The following is a 14993-nucleotide window of genomic DNA, read 5'->3' as shown; positions in this document are numbered from 1 at the left end:
TAAATCAGGGATTGAGGGAGAGTACTGGTAGATTGTGTGGATGACAAGCAGAAGAACATATATATTTATCAGTGTCATACATTGCACAAGACACACAATAATACAATGCATTGTGCACGTTTTTCCTGTTTGAAAACAACAGTCGAAGATTAAATGTTATGGTTAAAGATCCTTACAGACAAAAACGGTATGTGAAATTATAGACAGTATAACTCGACTGGACCTGAAAAATGTGAACATGGTCTAAGAAATAAGGATCCCACAAAGTCTGGGACTCAAGGATCAAGGGGGTTTAATGAAAGGCACCAAAATTAAAAGAAATGCCGGTTTAGGGAAATTACATAAAGGAGGAGGAGGAGGAAGGAAGGGTTGAGATGAGGGAAGGGAAACAAACAAGAGGGAACAATAACGTCCAGGAGGATAGCTCAGAGGAAATGCAGCGTTTGTCTTGGAAGCAGGGCAACGTGTTTGTCTTGGAAGCAAGACAACGCTGAGCAACACAGGTTCCAATCCTGGTCAGAATCCCAGGCCGAAGGTATAGCATATTATAAAAGATGGTTAATTAATTAAACAGATGAACTGTTTTGTGATGAGTGGATGGTGATTTAAAGAAAGTAGAAGATAATTTAAGAGCTCGGAATAAGAAAATCAATACACAAGGTCAAACCTGATTTAAATGTTTTTATGTATGTGTCAAGCCTCCTCTAACTGTGCTTTAATTAGGTGTGCAGAAGTGGATATTAAAAGTTCACTGTCAGAGGTTTGCAAAACATTTCAATAAGAAAATAAAAAAAGAAACTAATTAACCATTGTGGGAAAATGAGTAAAGTAAAGAAGTTGCAGGAATTGATGGCTACAAGGGCCTGCTCAAGTGGAAGAGAAGGGGCACAGGGAAAGTTTGCATGTGCCTATTTGGAAGGCACAGGGAGAGGAGGGATCAAAAGATGCAAACTGGAAATGCATATTATGTATAAGATTGCATTGACACCATGCAAGAGATCAAAAGGAAAGTACTGAAGGAGGTTTAATGCCAAACATGGGCTCAGTCCGTAGATGAATGCAAAATACTGGAGGGGGTGCGCTATTCCTTCGGAAAACTCACTATGCAAGGAACACAAGAATAATGATAACAAGGAGATTGATAGAAACCTGCAAACGTCATCACTGTGGCCCAAAATGATAATCATTTTATTATTATTATTAGGGTATTCATAGAGCGTGGACCCTGATTTAGAAAGCAAAATAAAGAACTTCACAGGGCATAGGGCCAAGTATACAGAGAGAGAAGCAGATTGCAAAGGATCAGAAACAAGGGAGCTTCGAGCTAGCAACGGGGTAGGGAGAGAGGGAGCAATTTGGCAGCAAGGGATGTACGAGCAAACAGGGGACAGGGGAGGAAATGGGGGAGGGGCAGAACACCCGGTCTAAGGTTAGGTGGGGAGTGGGTGAGGACCTAGGTGTCAAGGAGGAGCCAATCCTTGAAGAAGAGTGTCTTGAGGTCCTTCCTGAACTACTATGGAAGTGAGAGGGCAAGTCTGGACTTGACAGGGAGAAGGTTCCAGAGTCTGGGGGATAGACAGAGAAGGCCCTTCTTCTGGTTCTTTCCGTTCTTCATCAATGGAGTTCAGGTATGCTCATGTCCTGGATTTTGGTGAATTGCAGGCCTCCAGAGCTGCTGAGCTTCTCAGCAGGGTAGAGTGGAGACTTGAGGGTGACAGCCTTGTTGAGGATGCAGAAGGATTTGCAGGTGATAAGTGCAGCAGGAGCCACTGCAGTTCATTGAGGGTCATGTTTATGTGGTCGAAATTACAGAGTCCTTTGATGAGCCTGGCCACATTTCAGGGTGCCAGTCTGGTGACCGGAAGGCGTTCCAGGAGGGCATTTCCACCATCCAGGTGGGAGAAGACCAAGTCTTGGAGAGAAGATCTGAAGTTGTTTGCTGGAATGAAAGGCTTAAGTCTCTGCAGGAGGAAAAGTTGGTACCAAGTTGCTTGTTTCTTACTTGCTACGTACTCCTTGAAGGAGAGATGTCTGTTGATGTAAAACCCAAGGGACTTGGCTCTGGTGATCCGCTGTAGTGTAAAGCACTTGAGGTTCATAGCAGATAGCCTGTTCTGGATGTAAGGGTGTTCAGTATCATTGGTCAGCAGTGGGAATTCGGTCTTTGAGGGGTTGAACTTCATGTAAGCAATGGACATCGAAGACCAACACAGTGTGAGGCAGGGCTTGTGCCTATGAGTGTCTTTGATGAAGGATACCTTGAGGTAAAGCTGTGTGTCGTATGGTTATTTGTTGATGTGGATATTGTGTGGCGCAAGAAGCGATCTAAGCAGTTCCATGTAAAGGTTGAAGATCAGAGGGAGAGGATAGATCCATCTGGAACTCAGCAAGTGATAGGTAGGGAGAGGATGGATCCTTGTTGGACTCCACAGGTGATGGGTACAGTTGGTGATTTGGAGGAATCCAGTTGGATGAATTGGTAGAGGTCAGGGCGGTAGGATTTGAACCAGCTAAGGAGAGTCTTGCTGATCCCCATGCTGCGATGTAAAAGGTTGGTGAGCGTTTGGTGGGGTGGTCTACTGTGTCGCGTGCATCTGATAGGTTGAGGAGAACCAGAATCGAAGGATGGTCACCATCAAAGGTATAATTGATCACCTTGATGGAATCAATTTCCATGCTGCATCTGGGTCTGAAGCCAGATTGGTAAGAGTGAAGGAGTTTGTTGGTGTCGATGTGTTGGAGGAGTGTTACGAACACTCAAGGTGTCTTTAGGAAATGGTCTTTGTGGCGCTGTTGGCGGCATATCTCGGGAATCCAGATGCCCCAATCTAAGATGGCCGCGGTACCACAGGTTGACAGTGCAGTGTTTCGGGAGGCAGCAGATCACGCTCCTTGCATTCATCCCGAGAAAGTACTTTTGGTCCTGGATCCATTGCAACATCGCGTTGCTATTGTTTTCAGAAGCCACGCTTCATGAGTATCGCATCTAGAGATTTCACAGACTTTGAGAATTTAGGAAATCCTTATTTCACTGCTACTATTCTTTCTTTCCTTCTGTCAGGAACTCTCATGTTCCCCCGGTGCTTAGTAGTCTGCCCTTCCACCGCTTACCAAGCCAAGAAACCCTCTGGGACCCTTCCGACATAAGTAGGCATACTTCCTCCACACATTCACCGAGAAACGAACACAATAAGCACAAACCTACCATTTCATTTACTCCTATCTTCATAGCCCATCCGTGCCTCGCGTTTATACTACATCTCCCAACCATCCCCACAATCTATTCACGGATCATTTCCCCCGGTGATTTGCTCCAATCTCCATTCAGGATTATGGTATGGGAGGAAAGGAAGGTTCCACTACATTTTCTTTACTTTCCTTTTCACTTCCTTAGCTGATTAGTGTTTGTACACAGATGTCCTCCCCCATCCTCCAGCTGGGATTCAGTCTCTCTTCATCTCTATACCGTCTGATTACAAGGGTAGGATACACATCCATTTGATAAACTTACCTGTTCCCCCTCTCTTCATATTAGGGTTAATCTGTCCCCTCTCGTTGTATCAACTGGTGGAAACGGAAAGAAACTCTGAACCCGCAACGGAGTGGTGACTGCGACATCTACTCCACGAAGACACATACCTGAAGCAAGTTCCGTTCCGTTCCTCATCCAGCGAACTCCTTCTGCAAGGGTTTTCTTCCCCTCGAGGGTTTCCCCCGTGTTTTCACTTTGTGCAAACTTGACTGCACAGAGAAAGAGTGCCAGGTGAATCGCTCCTTTCTTCCGATTACCCTTTGAAGATCAGGTAGGAGATTTCGTATTCATGCACTTGTGTGGGGCCTGTGAAGGTGATTGTAAGCGCATCCCTTACCTTTAGGGGCGCAGTATAATTAGATTGGTAACAAGGAGTTGCATGACTACTGATTTCTCAAGGATCTTACCTAGGAAGGGAAGCTGGTCATGGGGCGGAAGTTGCTGAGGTCATTGGTGGCCACTGTTTCTTGAGAAGTGGGGGAATTTGTTTGTGCCTTGATTGAGGGAAATGTTCATTATTGCCAGGAAACAGAGAAGTGATTCAGTCAGCAGGGTTTTGAGTATAGAGGTTGGGAGGATGTCATCAAAGTCATCAAAGTGCCAGTAAGATCTTCCATGGGGATTGCTTTGAGGTTTTTAAGGTAGTGATGGTTTTGCAAGAAGGAATGTGTGGTGTTGTCAGTTGTGGGCTTGGTGTCTATGTTCTGGGGTATCATGCTGATCTTGTTGATGAAGAATGAGTTGTTGCTGGTGGTTTTCTTCATGGTGGGCGGTACAAGAGGGTCGGGGACAGGGTTGATGGAATGATAGATGTTTTTATAAGCACATTATGGTTAATATCACACACTCTACAGAAGGAAGACAATCATATTGGTAAAAATAGAAATAACATCCCTATAGATGGCAGTGGGAACAGTGAGCAAAAATTGTATTTAAAAAATGTTGGCAGAGCTAGACAGCCCCAAACTATGATGAAAGCAAATTTGTGGAGACACTGGAATAACACTACTATAGAGGAAATTGAATCTGGGAACATTAGATTATGTGTACTTTCCACCACACTGCATAAAAAGACATATTCTCGATTGGACTTGCATTCCTTGACAACCCTGAATAATCAGAAGGACTCAGGTGAAAATTGAGAAGCAGCAGGCAAGAATGCCTTTTTTTGTTAATTTGGGTATGTCTGACTGCGTGCATGCATGTCGGATGTGACTGTGTACGTATGTATGTATGTACATATATGTGTACCCGCGTGCGTGCAAGTGAATGGTTTATGTATGGGCGTGAGTACGTGTGAGTGAATGCGATCGAAAAGTATGGGTGAGTGAATGGTCAGGGATGGCTGGGAATGCATGTGATTATTTGTGCGTGGAGGCGCTGGGGGCTCCAGGGGCAGGCATGACATTTTCTACTGAGCATCGCCTAACCTCAGCACCTAGCATAATCACAGATGCCCGGTATGGCATTTTTTACTGGACTGTGATAAATGCCCAGTAAAACATGCCATGCCTTCCTGCCTCGCACACAAACTCCTAATTAATGTGATTATGTGTGGTGTGAAGCATTGCGGGCCGAGGGCCAGGCATGGCATTTTTTACTGTGTATCTATTGTAGCCCAGCAAAAAAAAGCCACATGCTAATCTTCGGAGGTGGGATCCAACTAAAAGCTGAGCTATTAAGTCTTAGGACATGGCTTTTCAATGGGATGCGCCATTGTAAAACGCTTTTGTAAATCAGGCCCTTAGGCTTCATCATGGGGGATACATTGATATGGGCGGGTCAGGCTGCTCTACTCTGCCATGGTAAGTTTGATGTTGCTGCCTTTTAATTATTTTTAAATATAAACAGTATGCTCTCAGAGGTGAGAGATGAAACAGGCTCTTTCTAAGCATTTTGGACTACAACTCATAATTCCTAGCCGACATAGTCAATTGTGGTGAATCATGGGAGATGTAGTCCTAAACACATGGACAAGACCTGTCCTATAGTGTGCCAGTGCAATTCCTGTCAAGTCTTTGATCGGAATATTCATGTGAGGTATAGTTGCATTTCGCACTAATTAAAATATCTAACTACAATAACCTATATTCTCTTGACATTAGTGTACAGATCTTAAAATGATTTTAGGTTGGCAGTGACTCACAATACTGTACATCAACTAACACATTTCCATAACTTGCATCCTAAAGAGTGGCCCTTTCTTTGCCTGCACCATTGTTTACTCATTCACCCACGAGACTCCCCTTTGTTTTTCCCTACTTAAGATAAATGCAATAGAAAGAAGCAGACAGAGAACACGAAATGAAAATGAATAATTAAATAAATAAGAGATAGCCAGGGGGTGGATTCTCGATTGCAATAAATACCAATATATCTGTCAACAATCTGTTCCAATAAACACTAGGTCTAAAATAGACAAAGGAGCCAGAAGACAGGGACTGTACATTGCTAGTATTCGTGTCTTCTTCCAGATCAGAAGAATTGTAGAGCTCATCATTGCTGGAAGGGATGGTTTCGAAATCCTCAAAGGTGTCCAGCGAGGGAATTTGTCTGCTTGGCCAGCCTGTGGAGAAACAAGGAAAGTGTTGTGCCAAGTTTCACATTATGCAAGAGAGGGTTTCATTTCAAAATGCAGACAAGACATCTCAAACATAACTTATCTGATTTGCCCGTACATAATCTGCCTAAAAAGTGTGTATCTTTACAAACCCTGTGCATCACTTTTTTTCGGTGTGCACAGCAAAACAAAAGAAGTGATGGCTGGAAGGTTTTGTGTCGGCAGTGCAAAGTCACTTTGAACCGTGCAAATAATGTCGGCAGTGCATGGTCTTTTCCCTTTTGTAATGGCTTGGCAGGCAAAGGATGATGTGTGAATGGTTGCCCAGAGCCATGTCAGAGGTTAGGATTCCGTGCCTGATTCATGGAAATATTTGCACGGTTCAAAGTGAGACCGTGCAAATAATTCCGTGAATCAAGCACGGAATCCTAACCTCTGACATGGCTCTGGGCAACTATCCACACATCATCCTTTGCCTGCCAAGCCATTACAAAAGGGAAAAGACCATATGCAAATCAGACTTAATCCCTTCCCAAAGGCCGAAACATGTCTGGAGATGCTTGTGGTCTCGTGCAGAAGGGATGTGTTAGCTTTGCAGGCTGGACTTCCCTTTTTGGGCTGCGTCCAGGCGTGGCCTAATTTGCATATGGTCTTTCCCCTTCTGTAATGGCTTGGCAGGTGAAGAACGATGGTCTAGAGGGTTGCCCAGAGCAATGGCAGAGCAATGGCAGAGGTTAGGATTAACTCTAAACCTTCCAGCCGTCACCGCATTTGTTTTGCTTATGCAGTGTGCACACGACACCAACGTTTTTTTGGCGAACATGTGAAGAAAAGACAACAAGCAACAGCACTGTATCCTAGAACTAGACTTTATGTGTACATGACTGTGGAAGCTTTGCCCCCTATGCACAGCGCATCTAATGAACAGCGCGGCTGCGGCCCCACATTGTACACAACCCAGTTCCTGCCAAACAGGATAATCTTGCACCACAAGTACAACAGGAGCCTGAGTGCAGCACACCCCTGCCACAATGACAGGCCCCTGAGGACAGCCTTCTTCGTCTGTCAGCAATCAGACAAACAGTAATTACAAAACAGTGCCATGACAAATCACTCTGCGTAAGTGCAAAACAAGTGCCAGTAAATTTCACCCAAAAGCATTATTTTCTAACACAATAAACAGATGGTATACAACAACTCTGGGCTGTAACCACAAAAACCAACACAAGCATTGGCAATGGCAATAGTTTTGCCGTTTACTGTTCTTTGCATTTTGCATTCATAGGCAACAGGGTGCAAGGAGGAGCGTGTTAAGTTTCAAAGGAGGATGCAATAAGGGGTGCAGGTGTGCAACAGAATGAGAAGGGGAATAGAGCAAGGGAGGACGCCATTGCTAGAGGGTGCAATGGATGATGAGCAAGAGGAAATATGAGTGAGAAAGGGTGAGAGTGAGATGGTAAGAAATAAAGGGTTTAGGGTGGGTGCGGCTAGAGAGGGGGGTAGGGTGTGTGCCAGGTTAAAGACAGAAGAGTAAGGGTTGAGTAGAGAAAGAGCGGGTAGGAAGAGTGGTGGTAGAGAGAGGGGGTAGGGTGGGTGGGGATAGAGAGGGGGTAGAACGGGTGGATGGGGTAGAGAGTGGGGTGTGATGCATGGCGGTAGAGAGAGTGGGTGGGGTGGGTTGGTGATGTAGAGAGGGTGAGGGTATGGTACATGGGTGGATGGTGTAGAGAGAGTTGGTAGGTTGGATGGGGATATAGAGAGTTGGTAGGCTGCATGCGCGGGGTACAGAGAGTTGGATGGGTGGGGGTAGAGTGAGTTTGGTTTTTAGAGAGAGTTGGGTGGGTTAGGGTGGGTAGGGGTACAGTGAGTGGCGTAGGGTGGGGGTAAGGTGGGTGGGTGGTGGTAGAGAGATTGGGGCTAGGATGGGTGGATGGGGTAGAGACAGTTGGGGTGGGAGTGTGAGTGGGGGTAGAAAGATTGGGGGTAGGGTAAGTGGGTATATGTGGGTAGAGAGAGTAAGTGTAGGGTGGGTGGGGTAGATAGAGTGAGGGTTGGTGGGAGTAGAGAGAGTGGGGGTACAGAGAGTAGTAGGGTGAGTGAATGAGGGTAGGGGGTGAGGGTAGAGTGAGTGGGGGGTAGGATGGGGCAGAGAGAGTGGTGTTTGGGGTAGAGAGAGTGGGGGTAGGGTAGGTGGGTGGGGATAGAGAGTGGGGGTAAGTGCGGGGGTAGGTGGGTGATTGGAGGTAGAGAGTATGGGGTTAGGGTATTTGGGTGGGGTAGGGTGGGAATGGGGCTAGATAGAGTGTGGGTAGGGTGGATTGGTGGGGGTAGAGTGAGTGGGGTAGGGTGGGGGTTGGGTGGGTGGCTGTAGAGAGATTGGGGTTAGGGTGGGTGGTTGGGGTAGAGACAGTTGGGGTGGGGAGTGTGAGTGGGGGTAGAAAGATTGGGGGCAGGGTAAGTGGGTATTTGTGGGTAGAGAGAGTAAGTGTAGGGTGGATGGGGTAGATAGAGTGGGGGTTGGTGGGAGTAGAGAGAGTGGGGGTACAGAGAGTAGTAGTAGGGTGGGTGAATGAGGGTAGGGGGATGAGGGTAGAGAGAGTGGGGAGTAGGGTGGGACAGACAGAGTGGGTGTTTGGGGTAGAGAGAGTGGGGGTAGGTTAGGTGGGTGGGGATAGCGAGTGGGGGTGAGAGCGGGGGTAGGGTGGGTGGGTGGAGGTAGCGAGTATGGTGTTAGGGTAGTTGGGTGGGGTAGGGTGGAAGTGGGGCTGGATTGAGTGTGGGTAGGGTGGTTGGTGGGGGTAGAGAGAGTCGGGTAGATTGGGGGGGTTAGAGAGAGGGGGCAGGGAGGGGGTTAGAAAGAATGGGGTAGGGTTGGTGCCTGGTGGGGGTAGAGAGAGTGCTGACTTTTTGCTTCTGCATTGCTGCAACCATTACTGAACGCTCCCGATGTTGTCACCTGTACCTGTATGTCGCAATACCTACGAGGGCTGCTGAGTGATTTGGTGATAGAAACTAAAGATCAGGGACCACCTTGAAGTTGCACCTGAGGGCTTAACAGCTGTCTCGTGGCCTGCCCCTTATGACACACTAGACAGCCATTCGGATTGCCCCTTGCCAGGTTGGAGAGCTCAGTGGGGTGCGAAAATGCGATCCCCGCTATTAGGCTTGTGAAAACTGGCAGTGAACCAACTTAACTCTGAGAGGGGGAGCATCTATAGCTTGAAACCGAGGCTGCAGTGCAGCATTGCTGCTGCGGGTAAGGTAGCTCAGCAGGTTGCAGCACCGGCACAGAGAATGCACCATACATATCTTTTAATTATTACTGCTACCGTTTGACTTGACATTTTCCAAAATGGCTTACTTCTTGGTAAAAGACTGGGGGCAGATTTGTATCTTTGAACTACATTATACCGCATAATGTCAATGTTTAACTTTCATTTAAAGGAAAAACTACAGTGAATTGAATTTCTCTGAAAGGGCATGTTTTACTCTAGTTGGGGTCTGGGGATATAGCCCTGAAGGTTCTACAATGAAGTACTCCTTCGTTTCTGTACCATGCAGATGCGTGACATTCCGAACTCTGCAAGGTCACAGATGGGACGGTTCCAAATAAGGGTAAAGTGGGGACTTTTAGCACAGAATCTGAAATGAAGAATAGTTTGTGTGATGACGCTTCTTCCCTTTCCTCTGCCATCATGAAAGGGCGCCGCCATGTGTGTCCCTGACCTGTACAATACACCTCTCTTTAGGCAAAGCAAGGGGCGATGGGGTGGGGGGGGGGTTAGAGGAGTGGGGTTAATGCCTCGCTGAACCGTGTACGCATGGAGCAAGTTTAATTGCTCAAACGGTTAACTCAGTCGGCTCAACTCAGCATTTCATCCTTTTCAACATGATGAAAAGGGAATTGCTCAGGTGGGATAACAACAGTGGTTATTTGGAGCGCTCCTTGCAAACCTGTGTCAGTAAGTGCTATTTAAATTATATGATGTTATTATTATTAATCAGCTAAGCATATTTCAGGAATCGAAACGATAAAGCGGTTATGGATTAGTCATTTCTTTACAGCTGTGCTTTTAAAAAAATTAAAATGAGTTGTACAGATATTTCTTTAGCAGATTACGTAAAAGTAAGGGCCTTCGGCAATTTGAGAGGAGGAGGTTGCTTGCATGAAAACCAGGCGCCCCCGTCGCACCCTTCAGCACAAGACGAGAGCATACCATTGCAAAGATGAAAAACGGAGCGGGCCCTGCGAAGACAGACGCAAACAACTGGTCTTGGGCTGGTTGGAAGGTTTGGCACCAGTGGCGCCACTTTTTTATTTTTATTTAAAATGTTCTAAGTCCGCATCTACAACTGCACTCATATGGACATGCATCCTCAGTGGTGTGGTGTCCCGTTCTCGGGGCACTGGAGCGGGATACACTGTGCACCAGGATCACCCAGAGCGGACAGGAGAGCTGCGGTCACCCAGCGGGCTGTAGAGCAGGGGTCACCCTGCGGGAGTCGGGACCACCCAACCCTACACCAATACTGGGGGCACGCAGCAGACGTTAGCCTCGGCTCTGTGGTCACACAGGCCGGGGCTTCAACACAGGCCGTGGGCACACGGCAGGCACACCATAAATCAGACACGGACACAGAGTCGCCGCTTCCTGGGTGTTGTGTGCATCCTGCATGAAACTTGTGAGAGAATAAATACGACGTTACAAGACCAGAGGCTCCTGTCCTTATTACAAGTAATTTACTACATAAATTGGCGACAAGGATCACCACCAGAACCCACAGAGGAGCATGCAAGGAGCAACGCCACCGCCACCATTTCTCCAAACTCCAGGTAGGCCTGCCATCCCATGGCCACAATGGCAGCCCCTATTCACGACATATGTGGAGGCCCTAGGTGGGGCAGGGTTCTCAGCGGCAAGGCGCAGGGCCATGCTACTAAATGCCCTGGGAGTGGAAGGACAGAGAATATTCGAGAGTCTCACCCCGATACCGGTGGCTGGCGACAATGACGATGTTTTCAAGGAAGCGGTCAGGAGAATCATAAAAAGGTTTGCCAGTAAAGAGAACACAGTGCTCCACCAGATACGGTTTTACACGCGAAGGCAAGAAATGTCTGAACCAGTTGACGATTACGTCACCGAGCTGAGGGAATTAGCAGCGCTGTGTAATTTTGGCAACAATGCGGAGGGTCTCATATGTGATATGTTAGTCGTCCACACTAACAGTCGGAAAGTCCAAGATAAGTTTATTGTCGAAAAGGAACTGCAGTTGGAGAAAGCGATTGAGATCGCCAGAGCAGACGAGGAAACGGCGGGAAGACGAAAGGAGCTTATTGGGGCCCAGAGTTCCGCAGAAATACAAGCAGTGGGTTTCCATGCAAAAAAAGAAAGGCCGGCAACCGACACGAGAGAAGGGAGAGGGAACAGGAAAGAACCCCTAAAGTGTCACAGGTGCACCAGCACCAAACACCTGGCGTTTGACAGGGAGTGCCCAGCCAGAGACAAGGAGTGCTCCATTTGTAAACGCATTGGCCATTTCTCTATTGTGTGTCGGTGGAGGAACAAGAAAGTCTCCAGCCTTAATGCAGATCGCAATACGGAGAAAGAATCATCCTCAGAAGATGGAGGAAGACCCACTGTCATCATGGTTAACAGCACAAGAGCAAGGAGAGAGAAACCTCACTGCATGATCAAGATTGATGGCATGGAAACAAGGGTCATGGCAGATTCAGGGTCGGATCTATCGATCATTCCCCTTCGCACGTATAAGGACATGGTGGGAAAGGAAAAGGTGCAAGTGCTAATAACGAAGCACAAACCCACGGTGTTTGGAGGGGCGTCAGTTGAACTGTTAGGATACATCAAAGCCAAAGTAGAATTCAAAGGAAGGGAAACCACAACCAGGGTCTATTTCAGTCACGAAGGCCCAGCAGTGCTAGGGTGGGACGACCAAGACAAGCTGAAAATCAGACTGGATCCCAGCACCGAAGATCAAGTCCTGTCAGTCAGGGTGACGAGCGGACCTGTTGTCAAAAGCGACTACCCAACACTTTTCTCGGAGGAGCCGGGGCACATCAAGGGTTTTCTGCACAAAATAGTGCTCAAAAGGAATGCGGTCCCTGTAAAGCACCGAGTGAGGCCAGTACCAGCCACGGCAAGGGACATCCTTAGAAGTCAGTTGGAAAAGATGAAAATGGAGGGTGTCATAGAAGAAATCGAAGCATCTGAATGGCTGAGCCCTGTCGTGCTTATAAAGAAACCCCAATCACAGGAACTCAGGGTATGCATAGATCTACGCAGCTTAAACTTGGAAGTCATCACAGATAACTACCCTCTTCCAAGCATAAATGAACTCATTCTGTTAATGAAAGAAGCCAGAATATTTTCAAAACTGGACATGAGGAATGCATACCACCAAATACAGCTACATGAAGAGTCGAAACTCCTCACGGCATTCATCACTCCATTTGGCACATACCAATTCACCAAAATGCCATTCAGGTTGTCATCAGCAGCGTCGGCTTTCCAACGCATGATGGATGTTTTGCTAAAGAAAGTCAAAAACGTGGTGTACTTCCAGGATGACATCCTCGTGTATGCGGAGGATGAACAAACGCATGACGCCACGTTAAGAATTGTCCTAAACAAGCTACAAGAAGCAGGGGTGCGGTTACGGTATGAGAAATGCCTGTTCAGAGTGAAAGAAGTTGAATACTTAGGATACAAGATTTCAGAAAAAGGTATCAGTCCCAAACAGAATCTCATGCAAGCAATCATTAAAGCACCGGAACCAAACAGCAAAGAGGAAGTAAGGTCATTTCTGGCGCTGGCTGAGTACTATGCGAAGTTCATACCGAAGTTTTCCGAGACCACGGCACCCCTTCGAGATTTACTCAAAAAGGGCTCGGAATTTGTATGGCAAGAACCCCAAAAGACGGCGATGGTGAATATAAAACAGCATATCATAGATGCACCATGCCTTCAACCGTTTAATCCGGCGTGGGTAACAGTCGTCACCACCGACGCCAGTGCTTATGGACTGGGAGCAGTGCTAACACAAAAGAAATGTGACACTGAACACGTTGTGGCCTTTGCATCGAAGGCATTATCGGAGGCGGAACAGAACTACTCCACCATTGAAAAAGAGATGTTGGCCTGCGCATGGGCGGTGGAACATTTCAGGACGTATGTATGGGGCACCAAATTCAAGTTGGTGACTGATCATAAGCCCCTTATCCATATGCTCAGCCCGGGAGGCACAAAAGTATCCACACCCAGATTGGCACGCATTGCAGCCAAGCTGCAAGAGTACACGTTTGAGATCCAGCATATCTCAGGCTGGAAAAACTCACAAGCTGACTGCATGTCGAGACTGCCGGAGGGTAAGGATAAAGCCACCACGTTCCTTCATGGAGAATGCATAGTTGCATCCATCATGGACTTGAGAGCGCCAGATTACCTGGAACTCAGTGAGAGACACTGGGAAGAGGAAGACGGGAAAGACCCCACCATGGCCATGATTCGCAAATGGACCAAGGAAGGTTGGCCAAGTGAAAAGGCGTTACCCGAGGGCATGAGACCCTACTGGAAGGTGTCGGACGAACTATCTGAAACGGAGGGGATAATTATGAAGTCAGACCAGATTATTCCTCCCACAGGAATGAGAAGAATCATCCTATGTAGAGCCCACGCAGGCCACTTGGGAAACACCATGACCCGTCGCAGAGTGAGAGAGGCCTACTGGTGGCCATCCATGGACCAGGAAATTCGATCCATGATAGAACGTTGCCATGAATGTCTCAACAGCGACAAGAGACTTAAGGTCTGCCAAGCACCCCTAATTGTTCTGACTTGAGTGTCGTGTAGACCGATGAGTCCTCTGTCCCCAAGTGACGCACAGGGGAACTTAATAGAAACCCGCTGTGCGACCTTTGAGGCCACAGGTGGGAGATGTCTTCCCAGATCCACGGAGCCTCTGGAACACCGATGCTGCTGTCGAGAAGGAACGGGGTTAAGTACCAGGCAATCACAACACAGTCAGATAAACAAAAGGATCTAAAATGTCTTACCTATTTGGTGTAAGGGTAACCCAGGTAACCTAGTAGAGAGGCTCGAGGCTCAGTTGATGCGGCGGTCCCTGGAATGGTAGAACCGCAGGTTAGCGTGGTTGAAGGGCTAGCCACCTGTAGGAGAGAGGGCTTGACTTGAATCCCAAACAAGGGAAAGGGCGTAGAAGTTCAGCAAGGTAATCAGGGATGATCCAAAGGCAAGTCGAGGTGAAGTCCAAAATCCGGCAACAGGTCAACAGTTCCAAGCAAAGGTACCAAAGGGGTGTCCGAGGGAGTCCGAGGTAGAGTTCCGTGATCAAGACAGCAAGGAGCAAGTAGTAACGCCAAACAGGGTCTGAAGCCAGCTGAGAAGCAATGAGTGTTCTGTCTCCCAGACCTTTATACTGTGTGTCTGGGAGTCATGTGACGTCTCTGGATCATGTGACGTCCAACAAGGACACGTGACTCTGGATCACGTGACCGACGTGGTGACGTAACACCGCCCCTTCTGCCATACGCTCTCCAAGGCAATTGCCAATGCATAAAGGGCTGCAATCGAGCCCGTACACCAAAGCTGGTACGGGGTTTCCGGTTCTTTGGGTTAACCGAATCACCTGAGCCTGGAACCGTGGGAGGGGATGGTGGAGATATGTGAGCAGTGTTCTGATGTGTAGCGAACTGGTGTGCAGAGGATCGTCTAACATAGCCCCCCCCCAACGGCCCACGACCCCGTGGGCTGGACGGATGATCCATATGGAAGCGGGTCACCAGCCGAGGGGCGTTCAGGTCCAAGGCGGAAACCCATGAACGCTCCTCCGGGCCGTAACCCTTCCAATCCACCAGATATTGGA

At 47.7% G+C, this 14993-nt stretch overlaps 1 protein-coding gene across 9 annotated transcripts in view; it reads right to left on the bottom strand.

Annotated features, from left to right (window-relative positions):
* Positions 1-14993, bottom strand: part of MCF2L2 (MCF.2 cell line derived transforming sequence-like 2) — a 3251461-nt gene that overhangs the window by 82361 nt on the left and 3154107 nt on the right. For all 9 annotated transcript variants that reach the window (XM_069618639.1, XM_069618638.1, XM_069618642.1 and 6 more), the window contains one exon: positions 5980-6098. In XM_069618639.1, the coding sequence (XP_069474740.1) occupies positions 5980-6098 (119 nt within the window). The remainder of the gene's footprint in view (positions 1-5979; positions 6099-14993) is intronic.

Source organism: Ambystoma mexicanum, chromosome 10 (assembly GCF_040938575.1).
Source record: "Ambystoma mexicanum isolate Mex_15411 chromosome 10, UKY_AmexF1_1, whole genome shotgun sequence".
In the NCBI taxonomy this organism is placed as follows: domain Eukaryota; kingdom Metazoa; phylum Chordata; class Amphibia; order Caudata; family Ambystomatidae; genus Ambystoma; species Ambystoma mexicanum.
This window is presented reverse-complemented; position numbering and strand designations above follow the sequence as displayed.